The sequence below is a fragment of the Populus euphratica genome, unplaced genomic scaffold, assembly GCF_000495115.2.
Source record: "Populus euphratica unplaced genomic scaffold, PopEup_1.0 scaffold159.1, whole genome shotgun sequence".
In the NCBI taxonomy this organism is placed as follows: Eukaryota; Viridiplantae; Streptophyta; class Magnoliopsida; order Malpighiales; family Salicaceae; genus Populus; species Populus euphratica.
The window spans coordinates 294,123-308,894 of NW_011499962.1; the positions used below are offsets into that span (position 1 = coordinate 294,123).

Below are 14,772 nucleotides of genomic sequence, written 5' to 3' on the forward strand. Positions count from 1 at the left end.
AGAAAGGGGATTGGAGATATGCAAAATCTGCAATATTTTTCAATAATCATCAAAAAGTCCTTAATATTTAGAAAAGTAGGGTATTTATACTAAAACCCTAACTACAATAAGTGATTGGGCTTATGGCCCACTACATAAAATACCCAACAATAATTAAATCAAACCCAACAAATAAAGCCAAATTAATAAAACTCAACTAAAAGTTCACATAAATTAAACCCAAAACATAAGTTAAAGCCCAATCTCTCAATTGTTTAGGCTATCCTCCATCGTCTATGATCATTCGCGTGCATAAATAATATTTCGGGTCCGGTGTCCCATCACTATGCATGTTTAAGTGGCTTGTATTGATACTTCGTTAAGAACTTGAAAAAAAAATCATCAAATAACAAAATGACACACGGACCAGGAATGTAGAACTTTCCCTTAGATTATGAGGGAAAAGGAATGATTTATGAACAAGAGTTGACAAATAACATAAGCTTAAGGCAGACACTTGAACAAGAAGCATGTGCACGTGCAGCTACATGTTCATATATTAAGGTTGGCAAACTCTTATAAAGAGAAGGAAATATATGAGGGTAGGCCACCCGCTTACAGACCCCTAGCCAAGAGATTTTCGTATGGGTCATAGCTGGGCAGAAAGAAGAGCTAAATTGTCCAACACTCATGGAGTTTATTGCGAAAAAGTACAGTACTGATTTTGTGCCAACGCATATCGACTTGCAGAAAACATTTAAAACTGATCAGATGGTGCTTGTGTTCACACATCAGTACAATCTACTTGGAATGTAAATGAATCTGTCATTACCTGTACACCAATCAACATGCTTAAAACATCCAGTGTGTTATTTCCTTCTTCAAGACTAATTTTCTGAGTGAGTGAGAAGCTTGCATCATCATGATTACCATATCCGAAAGCTGAAGTGTATCCAATATGCAATTTGCACCACTAATCATATTAACTCATAGACACAACAGGCAAAGCAGCAACGAATGGCTTTGAAAATTATTTATCAGAATGGCTGATAATGTACCCGTAGGCAATTAGCTAACATTGGAACACTGTAATTCAAGATGATTCCATGTGAAATGATGACAATAGATAAGCAATCAGAGAAACTGAAGATGTAAGAATGCTGGCTGAAAATATGATGAAACAGCAGCTAAAAACAGATTAGAGTCATGAAGAATGAAGAAAAAGGGCAAAGTGAAGCTTCCAATACAGAAATTAAAACCAATCAAAACTGGGGAAGACTTGCATCCTGAACAAAAAATTTAAATCAATTGGAAAAAAAAAATCCATAACAAAATTTCAATATGAATTAGCATAATAGAGACAACAGTCACATAGTGCAAAATCAAGTCGGTTAGCTACTAGCATACTTACCTACAAATCTCTTGTTGACAAAAACAAGTGCTGCATGCCCCAAACTCCCAATATTCAAAAAGTGTTCTTTGTCTTGTCCAGCTTCCACATAAAGACTGCCAATATGGTGAAGCAAAGCCCGAAGGAGAAGGAAAACCAAAATTAAAGAGTCATGAGAAAAGTAGAAGTTAGTATGGGTAAACGGTCGTGAAAAAAGGCACCAGTCTTCTTCAGAAAAGACTAAATACAGCATAGATTCAAATGATGTCTGAAAGGAAACAAAAACATAAATCAGAGGCCTGCTTAGTTCATTAAATCACTTACCATCTGAACAAAAAACAAAAAGGTTGGTAGAAACATTTGATTTCGAAAAGAATAAATTTAACTGATCATCCAAGTTTTGCAAGTTAACTAGCTCTAATCAATTACTCGTCCGCACAAGAACCAACAATATTAATGATGAAGGCCGGATGAATTACCTGGTTGAGTACCATAGAAAATCACTGGTATCTTTTGTTGTATTGATCTGCTCCAGTAAACCTGGCTTTGTAAAAGAGTAGTTACCCCAAATACCCACTTCTTCTTTATACCAACTCCATGGTGATGCCGCCCTTAAATTTCCATCAATAGTGGTGGAGCGGGAAAACAAAGCATCTCCTATATGTCTTTGCGTAACAACCTTCAATACAAAGAAGGTTGCGAGAAATGAATTGCTGCGGAATTCAAGCATGTCTTTTGCCTATAAATTTGTATGAATGATTGCTACATTTATCAATACAGTCACATAATCACCACGCAAATTTTTCATTTTCCTATGTACCAGCAAAAGAATTTTGTAATTAGCTAAGAGGACAATGAGCATATAGTCACTTCCATTTAGTCTTTAGTCATTTATAATCTTTCAGTGAGTACCTTCACCGTGTTAAAAATGACATTCTTGCAATCTGCAAGTATGCTCACAGACCATGCGGGAAGAAAATACGTGTTGCCATTAAATGTGACATTTGCATCTGAACCACTGTCATAATTGGCAAGAAAGGCTGCACAATCATTGGAATGCTTATAGTAGACATGTGCCTGATGAAACAAACGAAAACGGTCAGTGCAAAATGCACGAAACCAATAAAGAAAGCCTATTAATGGCATCATATAGCGTGAGAATCTTAAAGCATGAGTTGCATAATGCATTAGGGAAAGGCATGTAGAAAACATAAGCATGTCATTGCTAAAATTGCAATGGGAAGCACTAAAAGCAGGATTTGTCAACAACTTATCAGCTTTAATATAAGCAAAAAATTTTGTTCCTTAGTCCTGAATCAAGGACAGCATCTTGGCAACAAAGATTATCCCAACAATGTCTTATGTATTGTTTAGTCGTCAAATTGACCGAAATATATCAGAAGCTGGTTTCCAAAGAAATGGAGACTTGTGTGGACAACACCAAGCCTGTCATCTAAAACAGCAGAGCATTAACAGAATATGAATTTTCAATGAGGTAGGTAACAAAAGCAGCCATTGGGGTCCGTGGAGTAAGAATTGAAACAAATTTTCTAACTAAATTAGTCATAAACATAAGTGTGTGTGTGTGTGTGTGTGTGTAAGCAAGCTAAATTCAGGGTTTTGGGAAGCTCTGGTGATTCAATCTTGATGGAGAAGGTACTCATGTATTACATCCAGCATACCTCTAACTTGTTGCCTAGCTGCTGGTGAACTGGATCTGAGCTGACCAAATATTCTTCACACTGCTTTATTGCACTGTGCAAATCACGTAAGTGGCCCCACTTTGGCTGTCTAATAAAACCTGCATTAGATAAACAGCCACGAGGTATTCTGTATCAGTTTGAAACTACAGCTTTATCTCGGATAAATATTGCCTTGCAAAGCGCTAAAAAAAATATGATTCTGATATAATTAGACAAGAGATGTAATTAAAAGGATTCTTATCACTAACACAGGTCAACTGCAAAGTATATGCCAATTGACTTAATTCTATCCTAAAATGGTCAGAAACATCATGGTGATGATGCAGATTACAGTGAACTGAAAAAGGTGACCATGAAAGTGACTCTTGCACAGGACCAATGTATCTACTGTGTGCAAAGACAATGATAAGATTGTAGCTCAGCAGATTGATTTACTGGTTAAATGGAATAATTTACTTGGGGGTGCATCGACTTAGGGATCTTTTTAAGCTGAGATAAATCAGTATATCCATTTTCAAAAATTTTACCATATTCATCTATCGGGGCATCGTAATCATAGCTTGTTGCAACCAAAGGACCTCCCGCAGTTCGTCCAAAGTTGGTTCCACCAAAATACTGCAAATAAATATCAGCACAGAGGAGAGAAATGGAAATGAGAGGTGCATAGCTGTGTTATGACATTAGGTTCGCTTAATGTAAAAAACAGAATAGGAGAAGCAGAACATATTACGGCCTCACCATATAATAGTTTTGAAAAGAACCTCCATACTCAAAAAATCGTGCAACAGCGAATGCTAGGTCCTCAACAGGTCGATAAGGAACTGCATAGCCAAATGCAAGAAACCTGCAACGTTGAATAGGACATAGGACATCTTATTCTTCAGACTTCTCTGAATAACCAGAGCCTTGAATCATTCTTGATCTTCTCTCACAAGGAAACAATTAAGCTAAATCAGCTCTGGATTATTACCATCCACTATAGTTCTCAGTCCACATTTTTGGTTTGGAAGGGGAATTTGGGGTAAACTGGTCACAGTAAAATCCATTGCATGTGTTTATCTGCAATGAAATGATAAACACACGAGCAAGAACAAATACAAAGCATGTTATAGTCCGAAGTTGCTATAAGCTGTTCAAAATACACCTGCAGAAAAAAAAAAAAAAAAAAAAGGGGATTTGTTATCAATTTAATCATACAACTGGATCAGGAGCATCTTCTTGTACGCACATCACCCAAGGTACAGTTGTGTTCAGACTAATAGCAGTTTCAGCAGCCCATTTGACATATAATTCTCCACCAACACCATATGCCCATTGAACATTTCCATATTCATTCTCAACCTGTCACAGCACACGCGGGACATGAAATCAACAAGACTTTCTTGTTGCACAACATAATATAGTGCTGATTTCATAAACAGAAGTGGCTAACTTATACATATGTCTGAGCTTAACAATAGCGCGTCCTGAAAGAATTTTCAACTAGAAACCAAGAAAAGATTAAGATCTAAGAAGTGTCAAAAGTCCTCACACAGAGCAGGATATTCACAAAGACAGTACATGTCTTTTGTAGAATGAAAAATTATGATTCTAAGTTTCTACAATTAATAAATAGAAATAGAATATTGGTCAACCACCTGAGCAAGAATGATTGGTCCTCCTTGTGATGCAAAAAGATTTTCATCCTTCATTAGATCGACAATTTTTGTCAGAAAACTCTTCATTGCATTCTGCAGGGACAATGATGCATCATGTAACTTATTGGAAAAGATTAAACTAATCAGCAGCAGTAACATTATTACTATTAAATGCATCATCAACATCATCATCAAGATAATAATGTACCTTAAATATATCATTACTTGTTCGAAACTGAACCCCAGGAATGAAATGTAACCAAAGTGGGAAACCCCTGTCATAATAAATTAAGGGAACTCAAAAATAATATTGATGCTAAACTAGAAAGAAACTGCCTGAATAATTTTGGAGCAGATTACTTATGATGATGTTTCTTGACAATTATCCTGTATCATGAGGAGCCTTATGGTCATTGTCTATGTAGTGTACAGACATTATGCAGCACATTGATGAAATGCAGCAGCACAAACACGCTTTCAAACTTTCTAATTTGTTAAAATAAATAAGGAATAGAGAGGCATACAAAGTGTGGAAACAGAAAAGGAGGAGTGTTAAGACTGAAAGAGGGGAATTGAATCAGAAACAGACCCATAATTCCATTCAGCACAGGCATATGGGCCAATCCTCAGATGAACAAAAAGACCAGCTTCCTGAACCGTTTTCACAAACCGCACTAAATCAAACCGGCCTCCAAAGTAGTACTGTAAAAACCAAAGAAATCATCAACACCCCCGACAAATTAAGACAATAGAATCAATAACCAGTTGTCCCAAATTTCAAAACAATCAACAGGCACACAATTGCTACTAAACAAACACTGAAACATGCATGCAGACTACTGACTAAAATCATCATTCTGTATAACCGATCACACTTCCTATCCATCTAATAATGCATTAAATTAATCCAAAAAAAATAATGCATTAAATTCACGAAACAAACTCAAGGGCTAGCACATTACCTGTCCTCTCACAGGCTCATGATAGTTCCAAAACACGTAAGTCTCAATCACATCCAGCCCCCCTTCCTTTGATTTCCTAATAATTTCTGGCCACACCTGAAATCCCGTCTCCGACAAACACATTACATTTTATCACACGTTACAACATCATATGACCAACGAAACCACTCAAAACAGCACACATGCAATTGAGAAAATACCAAGAACCCACCTCAGGAGTGGTTCGAGGATAATGAATAGAACCAGACTGCAAAACCCTTCTCTTTCCATCAATCACCAGAGCTTTGTGATCATACGTCACTGTAACACACCACACTCTTTCAACCCAAAAACATTGAAAAACTAAAACAACAAGCAAAACCAATGCTAAACAAGAACTCTTGCATCCCATAATACCACTGGTCATAAAACTATGGAACTAGGAGAAGTGAACCACTTTTGCTCCTTAAAGTGATCGAGCAATGTAAAGAGGAACATTACCAAGAAAGGAAGATATAGATTCTGGGTTTTGTTTGTTTCCTTTCATTTTTTTGAACTGAAAAGGAGGAATAAGTAAAGAACGTTTTTTAAGGAGGAGAATCTTGTACGTTCATGATTATCCAAACGGCATTTACAAAGCTTTGTTTTGTCCAGCGATGATTGTGAAAGGAAGAGAGTTTTTTCGAAAGAGGATACAATGAGACGATAAAGAAATTGATGAGAAAGAGACATTTTGGAAGTTCTTGAGCGGCGACATGCGAGATTGCCCTGTTTCTTGCTTTTGGCAGTTTCGATTGACGGTGTGTTATAGCGCCAAAGGCTAGGTGGGTTGTCCACGTTCATGAGTGTTCAAAAATTAAGGGGGTGTTTGGCGTATTCCAACTAGAGTTTTTAAAATTTCTCTCTCCAGCCATGCGAAAGCCTCCCATGCACAAATATTCCCCGTACAAATCTCCATGCATTCTCTCTCCAGCAATCTCCGCATGCAAATCTCTATACATTCTCTCTCCAGCCTAGACGACTGGAGTGTCGGCCATTGGCCTGGCCCGACAACTGACCTTGGATTTGTCAGGAATTTAATACTCCTAACAAATATCTATTGATATTTTATTAATTATTTTTTTAATTTATTTAATAAAACACGTACAAAGACAAAAGAGATGATAAAATTCATAATTCATCAAAAATTATAAAATTATCTCAGCCTAAAATTTCTTTCTCCCTATCTATTTTTTAAAAAATAAACTAAAAAATAATTAATAATATATCACTAATTACTCTTTAAATACCATAAAATCTCGAGTTCTGATTAAAAATATTTTTTTTAGTTTAAATAATACTGTTTCAAATAAAAAATTTAAATCAGACTTGGGGTTGATCCCGAACCTACAAATCAACTTACAAAATTCACTTAATCCCTGTTTTAAAGTGTTGTTAAAATTGCTTTTAGAAGATTTTTAAAATTATGCTTGGTATGAAAAAATATTAAATTAATATTTTTTAGTGTTTTTTAATAGTTTTAATGTATTAATATTAAAAATAATTTTAAAAATTTTAAAATATATTTTAAAAATTTTCATCGCCAGAGTATCAAATAAAAACTAAATTAGAGTATCAAATAAAAACTAAATTATGGCTCAACAACCATATGTTGACTAACAGTTTCGTCTCTGACGATCCACCAGTCCTCTTTAATTCCCAGTTTCCTTTGAAACAGGTCCTTAGCCCTTCTTCACCACAGAAAGATAAAAACAAAAATAGTGAAAACGAAAGAAATCTCTCCCGTTTGTCCTTTTTATCGCGAATCAAAAACACGAGAACATGGACTCGCAGACTGTGCTAGGTGTCGAGAACTGACTGGAGGCAAAATCTTGATCTTGATTGGCCTTATTTATTACTTCCCATCACGCTCTAAGTTTGTGAAATAATTAAAGAAACAAAACGTGGATTTTTTTTAACCGGTCATATGCGATCATTCGCTTGGAACAGTGATTTATGGTTTAGTTTAACTCCAATCATTGTATCTTCAAAAATATATAGGGGGTTCTCTTACAGTATCCCAGAGAAGCAGGAAAAGAAGACAGAAAAACTCAATCAGGAAAATCTCAGTCTCACTTCATCTTCTTGGTCCTGTAAGTGTTTCTTTTTTCTACGTTAAAGGAACCCCACAAACTTTATATTGCTCAGTTCTCTTAAGATTACACTGAGGTTGGTATCTTCTTGAAATGGTTGCTTTGGATCTTACTAGAATGTAGCTAATGGTTTGATTAAGAGGATTAGATTGCTGCGGCATCATGGGATTAATCAGTAGTTGTGCTTCATGACATTTTATACCTGCCATTATTAATGACCCTGAAAATGTTAACGTAAAAATGTTGATACATGTGTGCCTATTTGCATCTGCATATATGTGCATGCGTATGCATTACTGCCACAGTTATAGATTGATGAAGTTCCCAATATATCTCTGAATTCATTATCTCAAAAGGAACATACAAGCAAGCCAAACTTTGGTAATTGTGTTGGGTTATTGCTTTGTTTTTTAAAGGATTTATTTTCGTGACGGGCTTCAGTTGCTTCTAAAATTTTGTTCGTATATTAGATAGCTGAATTTTTCTTCTGAAACTAGAGGATTGCATTTCGGATGTGCCATCATCGGCAAATCTGTAACTGTTTACTGTAAATCTTGATACTTGTGTGCCTATTTACATGTGCATATATGCACGGATATGTATGTTACCCTAAGTTTGATGCATCAGTAAAGCTCACACATTTATCATCCACTGATATATCCTAAATTGATGTTTTCCAGTTGCAGATCTGAATGTGCAGTATAGAGGAATAGTAGTTGATTGCTTCTGCTATCACCATTTGCCACCTTGCAATTGCTTTAGAATTTAACTTATTGTTTCTCCTTTTATTATCTGACTTTGATCTGTTAAAGTAGCATTTGCTGCATTTATTCCTACCACTGAGAACTGGTAATAAAGGTTCTGATGGTTTGCTGATGTTCTTTTGTGGATTTTTGCTTCTCAGTTAGCTGTTTAATCATGGATTTCAGCAATATGGATCGTGGACAGATTACCCTTTTAGGGTGCGCGTTCTGTGTGCTGCTTACACTGCTCTTTACAGTGCAGCTCCTATCACAGCATCTGTTTTACTGGAAAAATCCAAAGGAACAGAAGGCCATAATAATTATTATCCTAATGGCTCCCATATATGCTGTTGATTCCTTTGTGGGTTTGTTGAATTTCCAGGGGAGTGAAGCATTCTTCACTTTTTTGGATTCAGTTAAGGAATGTTATGAGGCCTTGGTGAGTTTTCAATGCAATAATTGTGATTTAACTTTGATTTGTGGCTCCTTTCGCTTATGACAACAGTTCTAGTTTCTCATTTCTACTCTCAGGTAATTGCCAAGTTCTTGTCATTGCTGTATAGTTACCTGAAAATATCCATTAGCAAAAATATTGTGCCTGATGAGGTCAAAGGAAGAGAAATTCACCATGCCTTCCCAATGACACTTTTTGTGGTATGGAAATGATTTCTGCAGTTTATTTCCTGTTTATAATTTATAATATATAACAGTTACATGAGAGGAATGCTACCATTGACTTGTCTATCCAAGTTTTTAAGCACATTACGTTTATATAAAATGCAGCCTCACACGGTGCGGCTAGACCACCGTAATTTAGTAGTGCTCAAAAACTGGACATGGCAATTTGTCATCATTCGCCCAACATGTTCGATCTTGATGATAACTCTGCAAATGCTTGGCATTTACCCGAATTGGTTGAGTTGGATATTCACCATTATCCTCAACATTTCCGTTTCACTGGCTTTGTATTCTCTGCTAGTGTTTTACCATGTATTTGCAAAAGAGTTGGCACCACACAAGCCTCTTGCAAAGTTCTTATGCATCAAAGGGGTTGTCTTCTTTTGCTTTTGGCAGGTAAGTATCCTCCCCGTACTCATTCTGCTTCCTGTTCATCTTTCTCTCTCCCTCCTGCTTTGTTGTGCAAAGGTTGGGTGTGTGTTCTCAAGCCAAAGGTGCAAACCAAGCCCTCAAGGGCTCCAAGGGCACAAAAGGAGACCTAACAACCTGAAGCAAACCAACCAAATCTCCCTCATCCCAGATAGGATAGACAGGGAGAATATCTAGGTTAATCCGATCAAAAGGAATTCTACAATCTTTGAAGATTATGGCACCTTGTGCAAATATCATTTTCACGATTTATTTAAGAAGAAAATAGGTGGGCCTCTGCAAGTCACTTAAAACAGAACCATTCTAATGGGAAGCTACTCTATATGCTAGCTAAATCTTTTGCTTTGAGATGGTTCGGATTCAAGTTTTATTGAGATATTTGGTGTGAGTGGTTCAGATTTTAATTGGCTCGAATATATCAGATTAGTGCTTTCGATATGGATAAGTAACTGAAAAAAGATGGCTGTGGCTTGTTTGCTTGTGCCTTTAAATTTGAGATCAGGGCCATGCATATTTGATTAAATTCCATTTGGAGATTCTTCAAAGGCCTTGAAATAGAGCTGTGCAGTATAACTAATGCATTTTGTAGTTTTATGGGCCTATAGAATGCCTTCGGGAAACTCATTGTAAATGCTTTTTAAATCACCGCTAATCATTTGGACTGTCTAATCAGAGTTCCAGAACTGAGGAAGTGGGTTAACTTGTTCTCTAGAACAGATCAGGGGGTTATAGCTGTGGCTATAAGTGTCTAACTATATGTAGGTTTTTGTGTAGACTGTATATGCATCTCCAGATCACAGAGGATTGCAACTTCCTTCTGTCTTTCTCCCTTTCCCTGCTTTTGTCTTGCCCAGTTTTATTTATGGTGTCCTTTCACCTGTGTTATTTAACAGCACATGAATGCCATCGCTTGTCCATGAAGGCCTTTTTTTAACCATGTGCAGGGAATAGTGCTTGACATGCTTGTTTCGATGGGCATCATTCGGCCTAATCATTTTTGGTTGGATGTGGAGCACCTTGAAGAAGCTTATCAGAATGTCTTGGTAATTTTGGAGATGGTTGTCTTCTCTGTTCTCCAACGGTATGCATACCATGTTGCACCTTATAGTGGAGAAGTTGATACAAAGATGCTTAAGAAAAGTGAATGATATGACCGGAATTCTAGACCATGGAGGGCACATGCTAGAAAATGCACTTCCATAGGTCTGCTCTATACTTTAATGGAGTATGAAGTGTCTACCTTTGTTAATTATGTTGTGCCCTTTTTTCTCCCATTTCTCTCATGGCAATGTTGCTGTGTTGTCTGTTATGGACAAATTTGCTCATTTTCATAAATAAAGTTTTCTTCTGCCTACCACAGAAACTAATTCTAGTAAAATGTCGATACTGTATCTGGTCTCACATGCTTTCTTGGTTCTCTTTAATGCAATATAACTTTGAGACAGCCTGCGAGTAGGTTTGTTTGAAAGCGAGGCTGACAACAGAGATGAAAATGGGCACTTTGATTTATTCAAACTTGTACTACAACAAACTCATTGGGCACCTGGGACTTGCCATTTTATCTTAATCTCAATGATTGAGCTGTTGAAACTTTTCAGATTGCACAAGATTCTTAACTGTAGACAGCTTTTCGAAACCAAAATTGGCTTTGATTTCTGAGCTAATACTGGTTGGAAACATTGTGAAGGATTTCTGTTTGAGATTGGTGGCGCCAAGACAAGAGCAGTTGGAAAAACGCTACTGTTGGTCTTCTTCCTTATGAAGGCCTTTAATCATGCCTACAATACCCCGCAAATATTGGATATTGAATTGCAGTTGAGCTTCCTGCACCATGTCTTGTGATAGACAATTAGACACTTCTTGGAGAACTCCGACTCCTCTTTTTTGGGTTCAGAAAGACAAAAATTACACCTTGAGCTCAAGAAACCTCCATTACAATGTCATCTGACACAAGTCATCTAACAACTTCCATTGCGTTCAAATTGCCCATCAAGGTGGGGTTCTTCTGAACTTTCAAAGCATATTGTTTATACCATCCAATTATCACAGCACAGCTCTAGTTTTTTTCTCTTACAAGCTTTGTCTATGATTGAATATTCTAATCTAAATACTATGGAATGATTGTTCTGTTGAACCAGTACCGATAACGTCTTATTGTATTTGTAATTGAAGTCAATTCTGAAGTGGCATGATTCCTAACAGCTAGCGATGGTGGCCCAGATAACCCAATTGACTCATGCTCAAGTGTACATTATGCATGTGTAAGCTCAAGCTTATCTTAATCAGGGTGGTTTAGTCTAGTTGAGCTAGTGATTTCAGGTCTAGTTGAAGCTGCCTTGACTAATGGTGAAGCCCCTAGCTAGTGCTAAGAACATCATGCATCTCTATCATTTTCATTTTCTTCTGTGCTAATTGATGGTAGTTGAACAGAGGTAACAAAATCAAGAAAAACTGGTCTGATAAGGCCTGCGGGCATTGATGGGCAAATATTCAATCAACTTTTTGAGATTCTAAGTTTTGTCCATTTACAAGAACCTCTTTTTTTTCCAATTTCTACACACAGTAAGTTGTAACATACAAATGAAAATCCAGAATGTGACAGTTGACACCAAGAACTTTCGGCTTTAGGTTTTCAAGAACAGAACTTGGAAGGGAGCAGGCATCTTGTCCACATAATTCACATTTGCATTATTAATGGAAAATCTAATTAGAATCCAATCAGTGGGATTTGATCTAACTAATGTCCATCAAGGATTACAATATAATTCTGTGGATCCTTAGAGAAAATGGACAATCACAATTTGTCAAAAAGATGATGATTTCCATGCAACTTTGTGTTGAATGGCCACCATGGTCGTGGTCCTAGTTGGAAAAGGATTCGAGTTATTGAGCTGTTGGGTTGATTTATAAATTGTCGGGTCAAATCAATATATTGTTTTTATCCAAAACAATATTATTATAGCTTTTTATTTTTATTTTTTTAATATTTATCATGATATAATTTGAATAAAATTTAGGTAAAATAATTATATCATAAATCATCTTAGTTGAGTGAGTTTAATTAGATAAAAAAAAAATTAAAACAATACTAGTATAGCTATTTTATTCAAAATAGCTATAAAAGAATCTACTGTATTTATCCATAACAACATCATTAAAGCTATTTTACTTGTTTTCTAATTTTGAGTTTTTTTATAAAAAAAAAAAATAATGTCATATTTTTTATTTTTCAAAGAGTATTTTAAATAATTTTTTATTTAAAAAATATTAAATTAATATTTTAGATATTTTATTATTATTATTATTTCACCATATGAATGTTAGAAATAAATAACAATTATAAAAAAAATATTTTAATATATTTTTAATTAAAAAATAATTTAAAAAAACACTATGCATTATCATGATAGCTATGATTGACCTAGCTTTGATTCTCCATGAGTAAGGAGAAAGCTTGATATAATAATATTATGACAAGTTTAATTAAATGCTTAATTATATCTTCCATAATTCTTTCTTTCTATTTGTCAATGTGAAGTTAAGAGATTAAGAAGGGTTTAGGCACACCAACCAGGGTAGTACCTCATCAATAATTTGAAAAATTGAAAAGTAATATTGTTCATAAATAATTTACTAACCTCACAATTGATTTCTATTCTATCCACACCACATTAAAAAAAAAAAATTGATAGAATAAACTTAACAAGTAAACCCATGATTAGAATGAACTAGTTAAAATTCTATTTTATTTTAAAAAAATTTCTTCAAAACTATATTTTTTTTATGAATTGAGCTAATTTATCTAACATTTAACTCATGTTTTGATTTGATTCATGAATTAAATTTTAATATATATTTAATATTATGATATATAGTATTTTTTTAAAATGTTTTTAATTTAAAAATACATTAAAATAAATTTTTTTATTTTTAATAACAGAACATCAAAACCATCATAAACACTAAAAAAATACCAATTTAATAACTTTTTCAAATCAAACATATTTTTAAAATATATTCAAAAACAATTTTAAAAATAAAAACAAATATTACCGATCTATAAATCAAAATGAATGATGCTAGGTAGTACCTCAAATCAGTGGTGGGGAGAACTCGATACTCCTAATTAAGAAATCAGATTTGATAAAGACTTTAATTTTTCTATTATCAAACAACATGAAAGACCATTATTTTGAGGTTGCTTGCAAGCATGGTTCATGGTTTTTCATTTTGGGTTGTGGCCATGCTTCTGTCCAAGAGGAAAAATAAGAGAATTAAAAGGCCAAAAAAATAAATAAAAAGAAAGAGCAAGGATATGGCAATTAAAAAGAAGAATAAAAAAAAAAAATGAAAAACCTCTCCATGGCGTCTCTTTCATTTTCGAAGAGGGAGAATAATTGCGGCGTCAAATTGCCACCCACCCAAGCGTGAACAAGCCACGTAAAAGAGGGCGGCCACCTCTTGGATAAAATTGTGTTTGGTCCTTAGAAATTGACTTTTTGTCAATTCACCTCCTTAAACTTCTAACTTTTTTATCAAATTTAGGCCTTTCCCAACCACTCTCATTTACCAAGGGGGTGTTTGAGAAGGCTGTAGCTATTTTTTATTTTTAAGAAATCATTTTTAATATTAGGATATTAAAATAATTTATATTAAAATTTTAATTTTAAATAAGAAAAATCTTAATTTTCCACGAAATGTCATTTGAAACATGATTTACTTGTATAAATATCAATAGAAATTTGGACATGAGGGGGGGGGTGTGGTTTTAGGTTTTTCATCCAATTAAGTTCATTTTAGATTTGGGGATTTTTAATTATAATAAGATAGTTTTTCATAATTATAATATAATAATTAATAGATTATATAAAAATAAATATGAATTCGTGTATATGTTAAATTTTAGTATAGCTCTAATGCGTAGTTTAATATAAATAATAAAAAAAATCAAATAAAAACTATAAATTCACTGTAAATCATAAGTAAGGTCCACAACTTACAAGGGTCAAATTGTTAAGAAATAAAGTAGAAAGGCTGATTTAGAAAAGTACTAGACATTGAGGGATTGTGTCCTCAAAAGTGGTTCGTTCCCATTTAACGCGTGCAAGGACACGCTGGTCTCCATTCAAAAACCGAAGCA

At 34.8% G+C, this 14,772-nt stretch overlaps 2 protein-coding genes across 4 annotated transcripts in view; one reads left to right on the top strand and one right to left on the bottom strand.

The window, feature by feature from the left end:
- Nucleotides 1-6,290, bottom strand: part of LOC105138771 (beta-galactosidase 6-like) — a 13,046-nt gene extending 6,756 nt beyond the window's left edge. Inside the window, exons 1-15 of one of the 2 annotated variants that reach the window (XM_011044962.1) lie at nt 6,068-6,272; nt 5,883-5,971; nt 5,672-5,767; nt 5,299-5,411; nt 4,918-4,984; nt 4,710-4,802; nt 4,270-4,413; nt 4,043-4,131; nt 3,811-3,916; nt 3,600-3,687; nt 3,052-3,170; nt 2,282-2,446; nt 1,849-2,048; nt 1,391-1,485; nt 812-921 (exon numbers count right to left, since the gene is read on the bottom strand). In XM_011044962.1, the coding sequence (XP_011043264.1) occupies nt 812-921; nt 1,391-1,485; nt 1,849-2,048; nt 2,282-2,446; nt 3,052-3,170; nt 3,600-3,687; nt 3,811-3,916; nt 4,043-4,131; nt 4,270-4,413; nt 4,710-4,802; nt 4,918-4,984; nt 5,299-5,411; nt 5,672-5,767; nt 5,883-5,971; nt 6,068-6,077 (1,584 nt within the window). In that variant the 5' untranslated portion in view covers nt 6,078-6,272. Of the gene's footprint in view, nt 1-811; nt 922-1,390; nt 1,486-1,848; nt 2,049-2,281; nt 2,447-3,051; nt 3,171-3,599; nt 3,688-3,810; nt 3,917-4,042; nt 4,132-4,269; nt 4,414-4,709; nt 4,803-4,917; nt 4,985-5,298; nt 5,412-5,671; nt 5,768-5,882 lie in introns of both variants that reach the window. The other variant, XM_011044963.1, reaches the window with a different exon arrangement.
- A 1,311-nt stretch (nt 6,291-7,601) lies between these two features.
- Nucleotides 7,602-11,100, top strand: LOC105138772 (transmembrane protein 184C-like). 2 transcript variants are annotated; one of them, XM_011044964.1, is made up of 5 exons: nt 7,602-7,782; nt 8,672-8,964; nt 9,057-9,179; nt 9,309-9,599; nt 10,577-11,100. In XM_011044964.1, the coding sequence occupies exons 1-5, from the start codon at nt 7,617-7,619 to the stop codon at nt 10,778-10,780; spliced, it is 1,077 nt and encodes a 358-aa protein (XP_011043266.1). In that variant the 5' UTR covers nt 7,602-7,616; the 3' UTR covers nt 10,781-11,100. The 2 variants fall into 2 exon arrangements, with proteins under 2 accessions (XP_011043266.1, XP_011043269.1); XM_011044967.1 differs by having other exon boundaries at nt 7,694-7,782; nt 8,463-8,964.
- Nucleotides 11,101-14,772: the final 3,672 nt, after the last annotated feature.